This window comes from Ascidia mentula, chromosome 3 (genome assembly GCF_947561715.1).
Source record: "Ascidia mentula chromosome 3, kaAscMent1.1, whole genome shotgun sequence".
Classification (NCBI taxonomy): domain Eukaryota; kingdom Metazoa; phylum Chordata; class Ascidiacea; order Phlebobranchia; family Ascidiidae; genus Ascidia; species Ascidia mentula.
Window position 1 is genome coordinate 16,082,219 of NC_138568.1, and position 13,426 is coordinate 16,095,644.

At 38.0% G+C, this 13,426-nt stretch overlaps 1 protein-coding gene across 1 annotated transcript; it reads right to left on the bottom strand.

Annotated features, from left to right (window-relative positions):
* LOC145895398 (NACHT, LRR and PYD domains-containing protein 3-like) lies at positions 1-4,180 on the bottom strand. The gene is made up of 7 exons (XM_082984203.1): positions 4,009-4,180; positions 3,776-3,950; positions 2,041-3,689; positions 1,668-1,829; positions 1,439-1,594; positions 954-1,115; positions 1-688 (listed from the first exon to the last, which is right to left on the bottom strand). Exons 1-7 carry the CDS (start codon positions 4,102-4,104, stop codon positions 524-526), a joined length of 2,565 nt encoding a protein of 854 aa, XP_082840329.1. The 5' UTR covers positions 4,105-4,180; the 3' UTR covers positions 1-523.
* Positions 4,181-13,426: the final 9,246 nt, after the last annotated feature.

The window sequence follows — 13,426 nt, forward strand, 5'->3', positions numbered from 1 at the left end:
GCTCGAGTGAGTTTTTAGTATGGCAAAAATAAGTTGCAATTAGATTAAATTTTGCATGATTGAGATGGCAGAAATGTGAACGACTGGCCCAAAATACACTTGTAAGGGAGCCTTATGCAAAACAAATAAGTTCAAGCAACTTAATTTGACAAAAAAAGCAAATGATTATCCAAATCTTGACACAAGGGAAAAATATTTGGCACTCAAAACGCCAGCAAACATGCATGAAAATACTTAGAATTTTATTGATTAATGTTTGGCAGGTAGGCATAACAACACTTAGAATCAAATACAGTTGAAAATAAAATTCGGGTGACTGCAGCATAAAACATTGGGCAATAAAAAATATATGACTTATATATGACAATATAGTATGCAAAATCATTTAGCATGTAAGTAATGAGCATACTTTACAAACAATACCAAATTTTTCATGACAGACTTTCCGGGGAAAGCATAATAAATACAGAATTACAATAAAGTTATTAATGAGGTTTGTATTATCCTCATAAAAACATGATTTTCATAAACAAGCGCTGTTTTGCACTTTCGCTTCAATTCTACACTTTTCCGTCTCTGTGAACGAACACTTGGTCACATACAAGATTTTGATGTTGTGAGCACATGCCTCCAAACATTGGGCACTTTTGGAAGTCAATCCATTTCCGGAAACAACCAGTCTTGTCATCTAGTAAGGAAAACACAATACGAAAAAGAAGTTATACATTGGTTTGTTCATTGCATTAGACCACTCTCAACATAAATTATCATCATGATAGTAAGGTACATTCACCATTCCGTGCATTCAACAACCTCTAACACAGTTGAATTGTCCACTTTTACAGCACGCCTATTTACACAGTAAACAAACATTTAGTATGGTTCAATTATGTACAATGAGCCCTGCAAACAAAACGTGTACAGCATCAACATTAGTCAGCAACAGTACTTACTGGTTTTGGGGATTCAGCTATTTTTCCACACAGCGTGCTCATCCCATAATCTTTTATTCCACAACCGCTCACATCCAAGGTGCTTATGTTGTGAACACAACGAGAAATAGAAACAGCCCCAGCATCTTCAATATTATTCCCATGGATATTGAGCATTTTTAACTACAAAAAACACACAATTTTTTAAGTTTGGTGTTTAAATTTGTAAAGGACAATGTTTTTTGCATGTTACATGCCACAATACTGCAAGGAAAACACAAGACAATACATAGAAAACTACAGCAGTGACAACTACAAAGGGATGACTTTGTCTGTATTGGTTCCATCGTGTTTTAATAACAAGGACATAAATTCCATGTCAAGTTGCATGCAAAATCATTTACAAAGAAAACTTTGCCTTGCAGCTAAAAAGTTTCAATGACATTCAGCTACGGGATGAGGCTTAAACTGGCACAATGTGAATCAAAATATTATTTAAAACTTACTGGATTTTCAAGGATCTGTTGAGACAGTTCTTCTATTCCTCTGGGACCAATTCCACAATTGCGCACATACAACTCCTTCACGTACTTCACACAGCGAGATAAAGATGTTGCCCCTGAATTTCCAATGTCGTTTTCACAGAGGAACAATGTGTCCAACTGCACAAACATCAACATTGTTAAGTAAAAAACTCATATTAGCTGTCCAAAAACATTTTATTTATTTTCTTACAGGTGTTTGAGAGTTTTCCAGTGCTTCACAGAGCATTGCTGCTCCAATTTCATCAATTCCACATTTGATTAAAGTAACGAGAGAAAAATTGTGCAGGCCAAGGGAAACATGTCTGATATCCGCAATACCCAAGTTGACGTTGGTAATGGAGAAACTGTCAAGCTACAAAAATTACCTTGTTAAAAGTATTGTGCACAGAATATTTTACAACAACTTAGGTTTGGAATAAACTTAGGTTGGACTTTACTGCATTTACTTATCACGTTTGAAAGTCAACTTTTGGCAATCCTTTAAATCAGAATTTTATCGGTAATCAACCATATTTACTAAATATTAGTGGTATAGCAACATCTAAAAAAAACTAAACAAATACCTTGTGCTCTCTCTGGTCTCGAAGAACAAAACATAGATTTTCCAGATCTGCAAATGATCTGGAACTCAGGCCAAGTTGGGAGGGTAGAGAGGTGTGGACTAGGGTTGTTATTTCAGGACTGTTTGCTTCATGAGCCCAACGACAAGTTGTCTGCACTTTATCATTTCCTCTAGCACCTGTTTCCACCACTCTGGGCAACTCAATGAGGGTTTTGAGCAAGTTTATTTTAGTCTTTGTGTCTGTCTGTGACCAACCAGAAATCAGGGGCTGGACATGTTCAGAAACAAAGTTGTCACAAACCCCAAAGGCAAACCATGAAACTACATCCCATCTGTCTTCCAACAACTTCTTGTAGTGTTGTCTAAACTCTGGCAGAGGCATAACCATCATTAAGTAAATTGCGGCAAAAAACTCTTGCCAAATAAGGTGAGAAAAATATTTGCGCTTGTGACCGTTTAAAATGGTTAACTTAAGGTTTCCTCTCTTGGTCACAGAAGTATGAAGAAAGGCTTCAGCTAGGGACACGTCTATTTCAGTATCAAGCAAGTCATCTGCACTGAAAACAATCTTTTTCTTTTTCATTCCGTTCCATGCTAATTTGGCAAGTTTATTTATTAGCACACGCTCTGTGCGCTTTAAGTGATTTGTTACTGCATACTGAGAACTTGTATAAGCAAGTACCCTACTCATAGAAATCATTTGAATATCTCCTGTGTAACTCATCAAAAAGTTGCAGGTCAGAACAAAATTAACAGGAACATAACAATAAGCAAACAGGTTGTACTTCTGGGTCAGTTTTTGTTGGACTTCTCGGTAACTTCTGCCACATATCTGTCGTCCAAGTTCATCTTGTGATCTTGGATTAAGACCAAGTATTTCAACAACAAAACTTGGGCGGTATGATGCATGAAGTTGGTATAGTTGCACTGGTCGTGATGTAAAAATCTTTCTGGAGTGTGGCAGTAAGTTACCACCTGCTAAATGCTTAAGAAAATACTCTGCTTTGGCTCTTGAATGCAAACTGGGAATAGGGACTTCTGAAGAAAAAAAATCAAATGCTGCTTCATCCAAGCCATCGAACAAAAGTAGCACTTGATGATCATGTAAAATCAATTTAATTACACTCTTAATTTGTTTTTGAGTGAATGAAAAGGAAGATAGCATAGTGGAGAAAAGAAATTCAAAAAGTGTCAATTCTTTCTCGAAATCCATAAATCTAATAACAATGTAAAAAAAGAAAGATATGTTTTGGAACAACTCCCCTGCCAATGCCTGGAGTGCCCACTTTTTTGCTGAGGTTGTTTTCCCAATACCAGCCTGTCCAACTATACCAACTACATTTGCATGCTTCTCTACATGAGCGGTTTTAGCTCTCACTTGTGTGGATTTAAATTTCCGATCTGCATCCTGCTGTGCTCTTTCTTTTGCACAATTAAACAATTGGTCAACAGAGATATCACCCACTGGTTGTTTAAAAAATAGTTCACTGTTATAGCCTTCTGCTTCAAATTCATTAGCAATTTGCACTGGGTTGCTGACCATGGCAAGATTTACAGGCGATATTGGTGATTTGCTGATTTCAGCCAAAGAAGATTCTCCACAGGCAATCTCTTCTACCTTTTCTCTCAGAAGGGACTTTATATGATTATCTGAAAATTAATGTCAAAATCATGGAACAACAAGCACAACTAAATAATACTTGAGCATTGCTAGAAATTGCAATAAAATGTCATACGCAAAACGGTTTCTTCATTTGCAGGTCTCGACTGTGTTGAAGAGTGGGGTTGTTCCACTGTCCGCTGAAGTGACACAGTTTGATGGACAGTGATCTGCACTGGTGCATTATACACAGGTCCAGTTGTGTGGATATTTGTGTCTCCAATATGTGGTGGCTGTTCGCTACCTGAAACCTGCATAGTCAACATTGATTATAAAACTAGTATTTTTTATGAAGTTAATGTTTCTTACCAAATTTATTTCCCTCGATAGAGTCTCTAGGGGTTGATCTAAAGCAGGCACTAGACAATTTGAATTTTCATAAGTAATTTCTTCCCTATTATCCATATTTCCCAAACTAGAATTGCGTCTTCCAAACCCCTGTTCGGGTCTAGTGCACAATTGCGGTTTGACTAAAATCCTGACTGCCTGACCCGCCTGACTTGCCTGACTTCAACAGCAGTGTTTCCAAAACTATTTTTAGGAAAAGTCGCCTGATTGCCTGACTTTCGTGATTATGTGTTGTAATTGCCTGGTTTTCGTGAATGTGCGTTGCAATTGCCTGACTTGCATATGTTTGTATTTTAAATGCATGACTTTTGTTTTAGTATGGGCGCAGGAATTGCGCAGCTTTTGTGTGATTGGGAGTATTTGCGCTGTTACTTAGACCCTTGAAAGACCTATAGAAAGTCTGAAGATGAGAATGTTCTGCGAATCCAACACACAATCACGAAAGTCAGGCAATTCCAAAACACAGAAGTCAGGCAATTCCAATACGCATTCACGAAAGTCAGGCAATGACAGCGCACAATCACGAAAGTCAGGCAATTCTAACACACATTCACGAAAGTCAAAGTCAGGCAATTCCAAAACACAGAAGTCAGGCAATTGCAACGCACAATCACGAAAGTCAGGCAATTCCAACACACATTCACGAAAGTCAGGCAATTGCAACACACATTCACGAAAGTCAGGCAATTGCAACACACAATCACGAAAGTCAGGCAATTCCAACACACATTCACGAAAGTCAGGCAATTGCAACACACATTCACGAAAGTCAGGCAATTCCAACACACAATCACAAAGTCAGGCAATTGCAACGCACAATCACGAAAGTCAGGCAATTCCAACACACATTCACGAAAGTCAGGCAATTCCAACACACAATCACAAAGTCAGGCAATTCCAACACACATTCACGAAAGTCAAGCAATTCCAAAACACATTCACGAAAGTCAGGCAATTCCAACACACATTCACGAAAGTCAGGCAATTGCAACGCACAGATTACATGGCTATTTTTCCTGAATTTTTTTTGGAAACACTGGTGCTAAAGTCAGGCAAGTCAGGCGAGTCAGGCAGTCAGGATTTTAGTCAAGCCCCACAATTGTTCGTTAACAAATGTGCCTTCATAGGATCAGAAAATTGGGGAAACCCCAAATTACGTCATGTAACATAGAAATATGTGCGAATATAACGATTTCGTGAAGTATTTCAACTCAAATTTATAAACAAAAATAAGAGGCGGTGGCCCTGTTTACGCCTATAATCATTAAAATTCGAACAGATTTCTGATTTATACATACTTATATGTGGATCAAGTTTGGAAAAAACCCGTGTAGTAGTATTTTCCATAAAGGTGGGGGTAATGTTATAGGTCAACATAAAACATTATGTCACTCGCCGCACATGCGCCGAAGAAGCGACACATGGTACATTAGAAATAAATTATATGTATACGTTTAAATCAAATTAACCAGACCTGTCAGGAATTTTATACAACTAACCAAAGGTACAGCTTCACCAACATATTTACAATTCTGAACGATAGCACTTTATTTATCCTCTCTAAATTTAAAAGTTGTGTTGTCTGTGGTAACTGTGAAAACCGACTTTTGCAATATGATATATTGTTGTAATTGGCTGATCCAGCTATAGGCTGCAATGCCTGGGCTACCAAGCCTGCAAACCTAATGATCGCGATACGATAGCAAGGACCTGCGCAGTGGGGCGATCCTGCCAATCATACCATTGCATGGAATATTACTGCGTTGTTGTCATTAATTGTAATTTTCCTGCTGCCGTCCTGAAAAACTTCAACGTAATCGCCAACTACACCACATGGTGACCGGATGTCCATCTTTAAAAGTTTTTAACAAACACCGAAAAAAGCTGACTATTCTGAAATAAACATCATGGTCGTTAATGAAAGAACAAGCATTGATTGAGCTTATCACCAAACAAGATACTGATTGCATTTCTGCCTACAAAGGTAATACATAAGCTTTTGTATTCGATATTCGAATGTTTTATATGCGAGAGTCAATTTCTGTCCTACTTGAGTAAAATGTAGCAACTGCACATTTAGACACGTTTTTTTAGTTTTCCGCCGGAAGGTTTTGACTTGAAATACTTTAGAAGAATGTTTTATACGCATACGCGTTCTCTACCGGACACAAGTGCTGGGTTAAAGATTCTGCTGGACCCAACGAAAGTTGTAAGTTCTCTCAAAATGTACAAATATTGCGTTTACCAAGTATGATACCATGGTACAGTATGGTTAAACACTAAAGAGCGAAATCGTCAATTAGCTTTTCGAAATCAAGTTTGTGAAGCAATATATCTTTGATGAAAAGATGACGTTTATGCCAACTAAGCATAAGACATGACGGTGTTGGTGACTGACGGCTTGTAGTTTCTAGAAACAAGAATTTCGTCTTTCTGTACAGACCAGGAGGTAGATAGGGGGAAGTACACCAGTGGTTTTCAAACTTTTCGTCGTTAAATTTCCAGTGGCGTCTCGTAATAATTTCAACAAACAAAAAGTGTTTTTGGTTGAAATGCATTAGCCAAATATCTTCCAACAAATGTTTACAATCCCAAGAATATACAACTCCGCCACATGGGTTTCCGTAAGTTTTTATAGTGTAATCATATGAGTCATGGGCGCCCGCAGATTCCTGGGGGGTGGTAAATATTTTGTTGTAATTTGTGGTTCCAATTTGCAACCCTGATAAGCATGTGTCAGTTTTTCCAGACGCCTATGATATGGGTTTATTTTTGTAGCTTGACTGCTACCAGTGGTCATTATGATCAATAGGATTTACCGTACAAGATAACTGGGTTAGCAAAAGCCTTCGCTGGAGGTGAGACAATTCAGCATCGGCATTAGTTCCTAAATTATTATGAACAAGTAATTAGCTACTTCGTGCCAAAACTGTGGTAAGTCAATATATCTCGTTTCTGTTTTATCATCTATAGTTCATTGACTGCAATCTGTCGAATTTTGAAAAATTGATGACCTCTGGACAAAACTTTGATCTGTTTATAGTGTTACAAAAAGGAAAAGCTCATCTGTAACTTTACATACATATTGTTGACGTATACACAAGGACAAGTGGATATTTAAAAGAGAGGAAAAAGAATGCAATGGAAAATAAAAACGTGCATGAGCAGCAATTAAATGTTAGCAGCAATTATTATGAACACAGAAAAAGACGGATTTTGCCTCGAAAAACAATTTAAACGTTGTTTATGTCGTTTGAAAGCTCAGATACGCCATCTTGTGTGCGAAATATGGTGGTTGTGGTAATCACTTGCTGTCCCTGGGCGTAAAGAACTGAAAAAAAAAACGAATTGCGCTTCACGAAATAAAGCTATTGAAACATTAAGTATGCCACATACAATTTCATTCGAAAAATCAGTTATTGTTCGTACGAGTTTTAGTTTCTTTAATGCGAAGGTCGTCAGGCAGTATCGCTCTATATTTGGGTTTTCGGCATACATTTCAAAACATTTTGCACTAAAGTGCGCTTAAAGTTTACAGAATTTCAGGTGAAATGTTAATTTAATTATTAGCAGTTTACAAATTTTAACGATAGTTACATCGGCGCCCAAAATGACTACTTGTTGACAATCGTTTTAACAGTGCCAACTGACTTAGAGCATCCCTCAGATATAACTGTGGATAATATGGAATTGCAACCACATGCGTTCTAATGAATATTTAAAAAACAAACAATGAACATTAATGAGTATACCTGCTTTTGTGACAAATGCATATCCCCAGACTACACTCCATATGTAGCCGACAGTTAGAAAAGAGACCAGTTGAAGCCAGGCACTGATAAATAGCACTAAAAATGCCTGAAGTTTGCTGGCAGATGGATGGTTAGTCGTACCACAGTAGAAGAGACTGAACGATGCGACCAAGGTACCTAAGAAAACGATTTATGAAATAGAACAACAAAACATAGCCCAACTCAAAAAAATACGTTTTCTCCCATTTAAACTATTTATTTATTACGAAATGAATTCTACATAGAGCCAGCAACGAAACCAAACAAATAACATGCAAAACTATTTGGAATGTACAAATTATATATTTCAATTCCTAAAGTTCAGTCGTATACTGCACCTACACAAGCAAACAGCACGGTTTAAAGCAACATAAAAGCCTTACTAGGAGAAACCGAAACCGCCTATTAAAGTTTCCTACCGAATCCAGGGACGATGCAATTGCATACGCATAATATTACAGCACACCATAGTGGAAGGATCGGGATACAGGCGTAAAATTCTTGGTACATGATGGATGTTGTGGTTTGAACGACTTGTTGGTTTGGTTGATTGGATACCTTATCATCACCAGGAAGCCTTATCGTAGACTGTGGGAAATTTTCCATTTTTAGGCCTTCAGGTCCTGGACAAGTATTTAAAATTTTTCTGGAAGGAGATCATCAAAGCAATTTTCGTGAGTTTGTGAAGTTAAACCTAAACTGGAATTCCATGCTAACTTTTGCCGTTGCCATTCATGCAACCGAAGTTGTCAGATAGACTTACTTGAGGCCTTTGAAACCAGCTTGATGCCCCATATGACACTCCAGTACAACCCAAAATAACAGATTGGTATGAAGCACAATTGCATCAGGCCAATTACGAAAACAGTCCAAAAAGAAGCTATTTTTTTCTGCCAGGAATCCGATTTGTCGCCAATGCAAAACAGCAAAAGTGAAGCCAACATCGTACCTAGAAAACAAAGGTTTCGAAAATTTTGATATGCGGGCCTAACATAAACTGCAGTGAAATGGCTGGTAGAATATAGTGGTTTTGATCTGGTACGTATATGTTTGTAGTATTCCCAGGCTGGAGAGTTATATGCATAGGAAAACTCGTACCTATTCCAGGCAGTAGAGCGTTGATGGCGCAAAGAACAAGGGCCACCCATAGTGGCAGTATTGGAACCGATGTCAAACTCCGAGCAATCAAGGAACGTCTTTTTGGTTTTACAACTTGAGGCTGCTGGATGACGTGTACAATGTTAAGGGGAACTCCCGGCTGACCGGTTGTCGTTGGCTGAAGTAAAATCAAAGTAAAAGATAAGTGAAAAAAACGACATTTCTGCACTTTGCAAACAGACAAACAAATCCGAATACTTGCAGCCAATGTTCGGTTCATTCCGAATCCGAATCCGAATATTCAGTGACGTTATAAATTTACGTGGGCAATTAGTCGTGAAAAGTCAGTCAACCCGTTTAGAATTTCGATGTAGCGATATATTTAATAAATCATTCTTTTATAGCGTTAGAGTTTGCTTTGTACAATCCTATTCTCGTGCATTAACCCCAACGGCAAAGCGCGAATTTAAACAGCGTTGTTTTAATTTAAGTCTAACACGTTGCATGGAGGGTTTGCGATCAATATTCGGATTCCGTATTAAAAAAAAAGCAATCGAGAAAGTGGGAAATTTGATGAATATGAACAACTAAATACTAACAACTGGAGGTAAATTTGACCGCACGGCTATCATTGTATATGGACTGCTGTTTTTTTTCTGTTATACCTCCAACCTCTGGCAGCAGCGTGGTGCAAATGCCCCCTTACACTGCGTGTCAACCAACAGGCTATAAGGTAGTCCATAGTCTACTGATAAAATACGCTCTGTTTTGTAGATTTGACAACCGAACGCGTTTTTGAGGCACACATAATACGTACGAAAAACTTCCTTATGTATTAATGACAATTATCTGTTATACAATGTATGTAAACAGGCAAAAAAAAACAATTTGATTTATAAATAGCGACCACAAATTCGCTTCGCTTACATAGTTAGATGGTCCTGGAGCAACTTCACCCTCAGGAATTGTTTGCATTTTTTCAGATTTCTATCATTTACGACTTAACTTCATTGTATCTGCAGGAAATAAAACTGCTTTTATCAACGCGTGGGCAAAACCCTACTGCTGTTGCCCATTTAGTTTTTAGACTTTATCAAAACTTCTATCCTTGATTTTAAACTACTGCATTCTGTTAAACTCGTGTTTGACTTGGAAATCACAACCACTTCGCTCAAACGTTATTTCCACTTTGCAAGATGGAAGGCCGATTTACCGCCGTGTCAACAAAGGGAAAAGAGGAGATCGTGCAGCCGTAAACCTTTTGTTTGAACACGCGTTATATTTGCATATAGGCAGGTTTACGACGATGATCCTGTGGCTTGGTAAACTTCAGGTCCATTGTACGACGATCGGCCACGTGGGTGAAAACCCTCGGTTAATAAATTACAGCAAGGTTTATCCGTTGAAGTTTTGCGGAATTTTTCCTCTATTAGTGGCTTAATGCGTCCGTAAATGTTTGCATATATAAGATAAGAAAATTTTTAGGTAAGCGATAACCCACTGTGCCGCAGGACTAGGGCAGCATGCTGATACCACCGAGATATATCCGTTGACTGTTCTTATGTTGTAGTCGTAAACAGTACAAAGGAGAAAGTACAATAGGTAGGTTTTTCTGCTATTGCTGCACTCAAAGTCAATGCGAGATGGAAGAGCAGGATTCGGTCTCCATAAAGGTATTGCATGGATCTATTATAGTTTATGACTATGAGAGTAATTACTAGCAACTTTTTTGTTATTCTATAGGTCCAAGACCATACAGAGCCAGTTGTTATTACACAGCCGGGTCCGTTGGGAGAAAGCCTTCAAACCGCATCATCAACAACAAAAATACAACACGTTGTAAGCCCATCTACTGAAAATGACTTGTATTCTTACATTCCAATAGTGAATCGTTGGTCAGCTCGCATGCTCGTATGCTTGAATTCCGCTCCTGGTCTGGGTGAGTGTACACGCATTTTCCAATTACTCGTCTTTGTACAACGTCAAACGAAGTGAATTTGAGGATAGCCAATCGCATAAAGCAATACGAATACTGATGACAGATATATCAATAGGATTGGCGCCATTGCAGGGTAAATTACTGACAAAGGGAAATATCGCCTTTTGTCAAAGAAACAAAAAAATTGCATGCTATTTTCCTTTTCACCACTATCTTTCCAGTTTCTGTACAAACGTCGATAACTTCAACGACATACATGCTTTTCATAAAGGCTGTGACCAATTATTTGGCTTTGGTCGAATGATGAAATGTTTTGGTGAATATAATTTGAAACGAAACTTTCCTAGCTCAAACTGCTGGTTTTCAGCAATGAGCAGACAATGCATTGTCTGCATTGATACCATGGTATCAAAACCTTGACATGTTTTTTTTTATCGAAGTTGTAACTTTCGTGTTGCAGGAACCATGTTTTCTTCTTTGTGCTTCCTTTTCTGTGGAGCACGAACGCAAAGACCGGATATTAACGTTGGCAAGGCGATTTTCGTCAACTTGTGTGTTGGAATAACTCAAATGCTCACAGTTTGGATTTTATGCCTCGGTTGTTGGTGGTCCTTGGTGTGGAGTCATGGTATAATACTTGCATCAAGTAGGTCCATCAGGCAATATACAGAACGCTTTCTTTGCTATCTCAAAACATTATAATGTATACATTATACGTAATCACATAATATTGAGATGATGTAGATTTTGAGTAAACGTAGAATTGTGTCCCCATGTTGTTTCGTTTTACATTTACATATTTTTGTTGGATTTATATGCTTTGTTCCATGCTCATGATGAATACCAGCATAGCAAATATACATAAATATATCAATTGAAAACTTGGGGAAACCAACTCAAATAGTGTTAATGGCCAATAAAGGAACTTGAAATACACCCACGGCGTGACAATAGCGTTTTTTGCCAAATTGCAGGATGTACAAAACTTTTGTGATTTTCAGACAAAGGCAGAAAGGAAATGAAACAAACCCTGAATCACCAACGTACTATATACATTCCCGCCACAGTCTTAACACAAGCCACGGTGCCTACGACCATTCAAAGCGTCTGACGAATTCTGAACAATTTATTTTCTGATCGATGTATTATAAGTGATTGCGCTGCCTTGTTTGAAATATTTCACACTAAAAAAATGAGCTTGAATTAATTTTTATTCACTGCCAATTCGTTGTACGTATATTTGTTTTTGCATTAAGGCTTCCATAATCTACTAAAGCATTTTATATTAGTTTGGACATCTGCAATGTTCTTGTTCACCAGTAAGGGTTGGGGGTCGAACTATATTAAGAAGCCATTCTAAAGATGGTTTCAGCGCCAGCACGTTGAATTGTTGTGTGTAGTTCGATGTAATAAAAAAAAGCAGAACTCGTTTCAATTTTAACAAAAAAGAAATTAAGTGAGTACTGGAATGTGGACTTGGTGTTTTGCTGCACATTTGTTGTTCACCACACATGCAGCAATTGAGGAGGTTAACCGGTTAAACATTAAACCAAACTTGTGTAGATAAAAGGACTTTTCGAATTAAAACCGCGCCGTAAAACCGTTGACCTTTCAATCAAAACGAGGTATATTTACACTGCAGGCTTCCCAAGCACATCCTGACTACAGTGGTGTTTACCAAGCAGGTGTTAAAAATAACCCTGTTATTTACTTGAATATTTGCTGTTCAGCAAACAGAATATCACTAAAACTAATATCAGAAAAATGAGGAGCTGATAATAGCGGGGTTGTCAGGATTATCGATACTGGTTTGCAAATTCCGAGAAGGGTTTTGCACCCACCCTTGCTAATCCCCTGAATGTTAACACTCGGTCGAACTAAATATATCCTTCAAGCGTACGTATTTGCAAATGCATGTCAGCACAAACTCCGCGGTGCCTCCGTCTCCAAAGCAAATACAGGTTTTATTCCTCAGTTCACATTCCAAGTATGTCTCACAAAATTTTTTCTTGATTGTGACCAATAAGGACGCACCCACAAATAGGGGGGGGGGAGGGGGGGGGTGATTTCTGGCCATCGTTACTATCTCAATGTTGCTCAAATTCTCCGGTTTAGTGGAATTCTCGATACAAACCGATGGAGAATGTCACAAAGACCACAGAAATCAGTCTGTTCTGTTTGGTAGTACTGACGGGTCTGCATTCAAATTACGCACAAAGAGTGGTTGACGATCACCATCCGGCATACGAGCTTTTGTCATAAAGAATTTCTTCTCTACTTCATTTCTAGCAGTTCGCGTTGTTAAAGGGTATCTCCCAGTTGGAGATGTTATAATCGTCTTCATGTGGTTTAGGGTAATGAAAATTTACCCAGAACTTTAGGCTTAGCTTTGCTTTGTTTTTCGTTGTTATTCTTTTTTGTACAGAAACTTTCATATTCAAAAATCGTCTGCCACACGTAGTGGGATATTTTTGAATACTAAACAATTATTTTGACATAAAACACTATTTGCTGTTGACACAATTTTATAAGTAAACCTGAAAATCTTTAC

Excerpts from the sequence above, each read along its gene's own strand:
- LOC145895398 (XM_082984203.1), bottom strand. The coding sequence starts at position 4,104 with ATGGATAATAGGGAAGAAATTACTTATGAAAATTCAAATTGTCTAGTG. Across the intron at positions 1,116-1,438 it reads AACAGATCCTTGAAAATCCA|TTAAAAATGCTCAATATCCA; the intron begins GTAAGTTTTAAA and ends TGTTTTTTGTAG. Across the intron at positions 689-953 it reads TAGCTGAATCCCCAAAACCA|ATGACAAGACTGGTTGTTTC; the intron begins GTAAGTACTGTT and ends TTTCCTTACTAG.